This window comes from Gymnoscopelus microlampas (assembly GCF_963454915.1).
Source record: "Gymnoscopelus microlampas genome assembly, chromosome: 9".
NCBI classification, from domain to species: Eukaryota; Metazoa; Chordata; class Actinopteri; order Myctophiformes; family Myctophidae; genus Gymnoscopelus; species Gymnoscopelus microlampas.
In genome coordinates, this window is record NC_139946.1 from 13,421,281 (window position 1) to 13,422,104 (window position 824).

At 47.0% G+C, this 824-nt stretch overlaps 1 protein-coding gene across 1 annotated transcript in view; it reads left to right on the forward strand.

Moving 5' to 3' along the window:
* Positions 1 to 632: 632 nt before the first annotated feature.
* Positions 633 to 824, forward strand: part of colgalt2b (collagen beta(1-O)galactosyltransferase 2b) — a 53,730-nt gene continuing 53,538 nt past the window's right edge. The window contains exon 1 of the mRNA XM_084067463.1: positions 633 to 824. This exon is cut by the window's right edge and continues 204 nt beyond it. Within this exon, the coding sequence (XP_083923589.1) occupies positions 763 to 824 (62 nt within the window). The 5' untranslated portion in view covers positions 633 to 762.

Consider the following 824-nt stretch of genomic DNA (forward strand, 5'->3'; position numbering starts at 1 on the left):
AACCTGAGGATTTTGTTGTGTACATAGACCAAGGGGACTGCAGGCAGGCACACCACAAGCCACTAGAAGGCAGTGATTTCAAAACAGGCTTCCCTCACCTCAGACTTTGGTTGACAGTTGACTACACTATAACTACACAATTCATGAACCAATGCATTTACTTTGCAGCAAAGAGTTGCATACATAGCGGTTGATTTCATCATGATTTGTTGTTGTTTAATTAGGAAAAGATGTTTAAAATGTTTTGCTACTAGGAACTAGGAAGGGTCTTTTTTGTTCCCTCTGTACTTAATCATTTCTTTATGAAATCAACTCCAAAGTCTAACTAAATAGCCTTAGACCACAACACACTTTAAATATGGGCCAAACATCTCATCAGCACATGATGGCAGTTTTGGGATGCAAATGACTCTGCACACACACACACACACACACACACACACACACACACACACACACACACACACACACCTTTTCCACCACTCTTTCCCTCACGTTGTGCTGGAGAGAAAACGATCATAATTGCCGTTAAGTCTCAGACACAACAGCAAAGAGAGAGGAGGGATTGAAGAGGCAGTTAAATCCATCTCCCCCTCCTGTCGCCACACGCCTCCCTCCTCTCTCTCTTTCTCTCTCTCTATACCTTCCTCTCTCCCCCTCCCACCGCCGATCTCTCTCTCTCTCTCTTCATATCCACTAGTATCCAGTCGCGGCGGAGCCCGGATCCATCCAGGTCGGGAAGGATAACGGTGTGATCTGGGAATGATGCCGGCGGTTGGGACCGTGGGAGTCGGTCTGCTCTGGTGGTGGTGGGGACTGGTGGT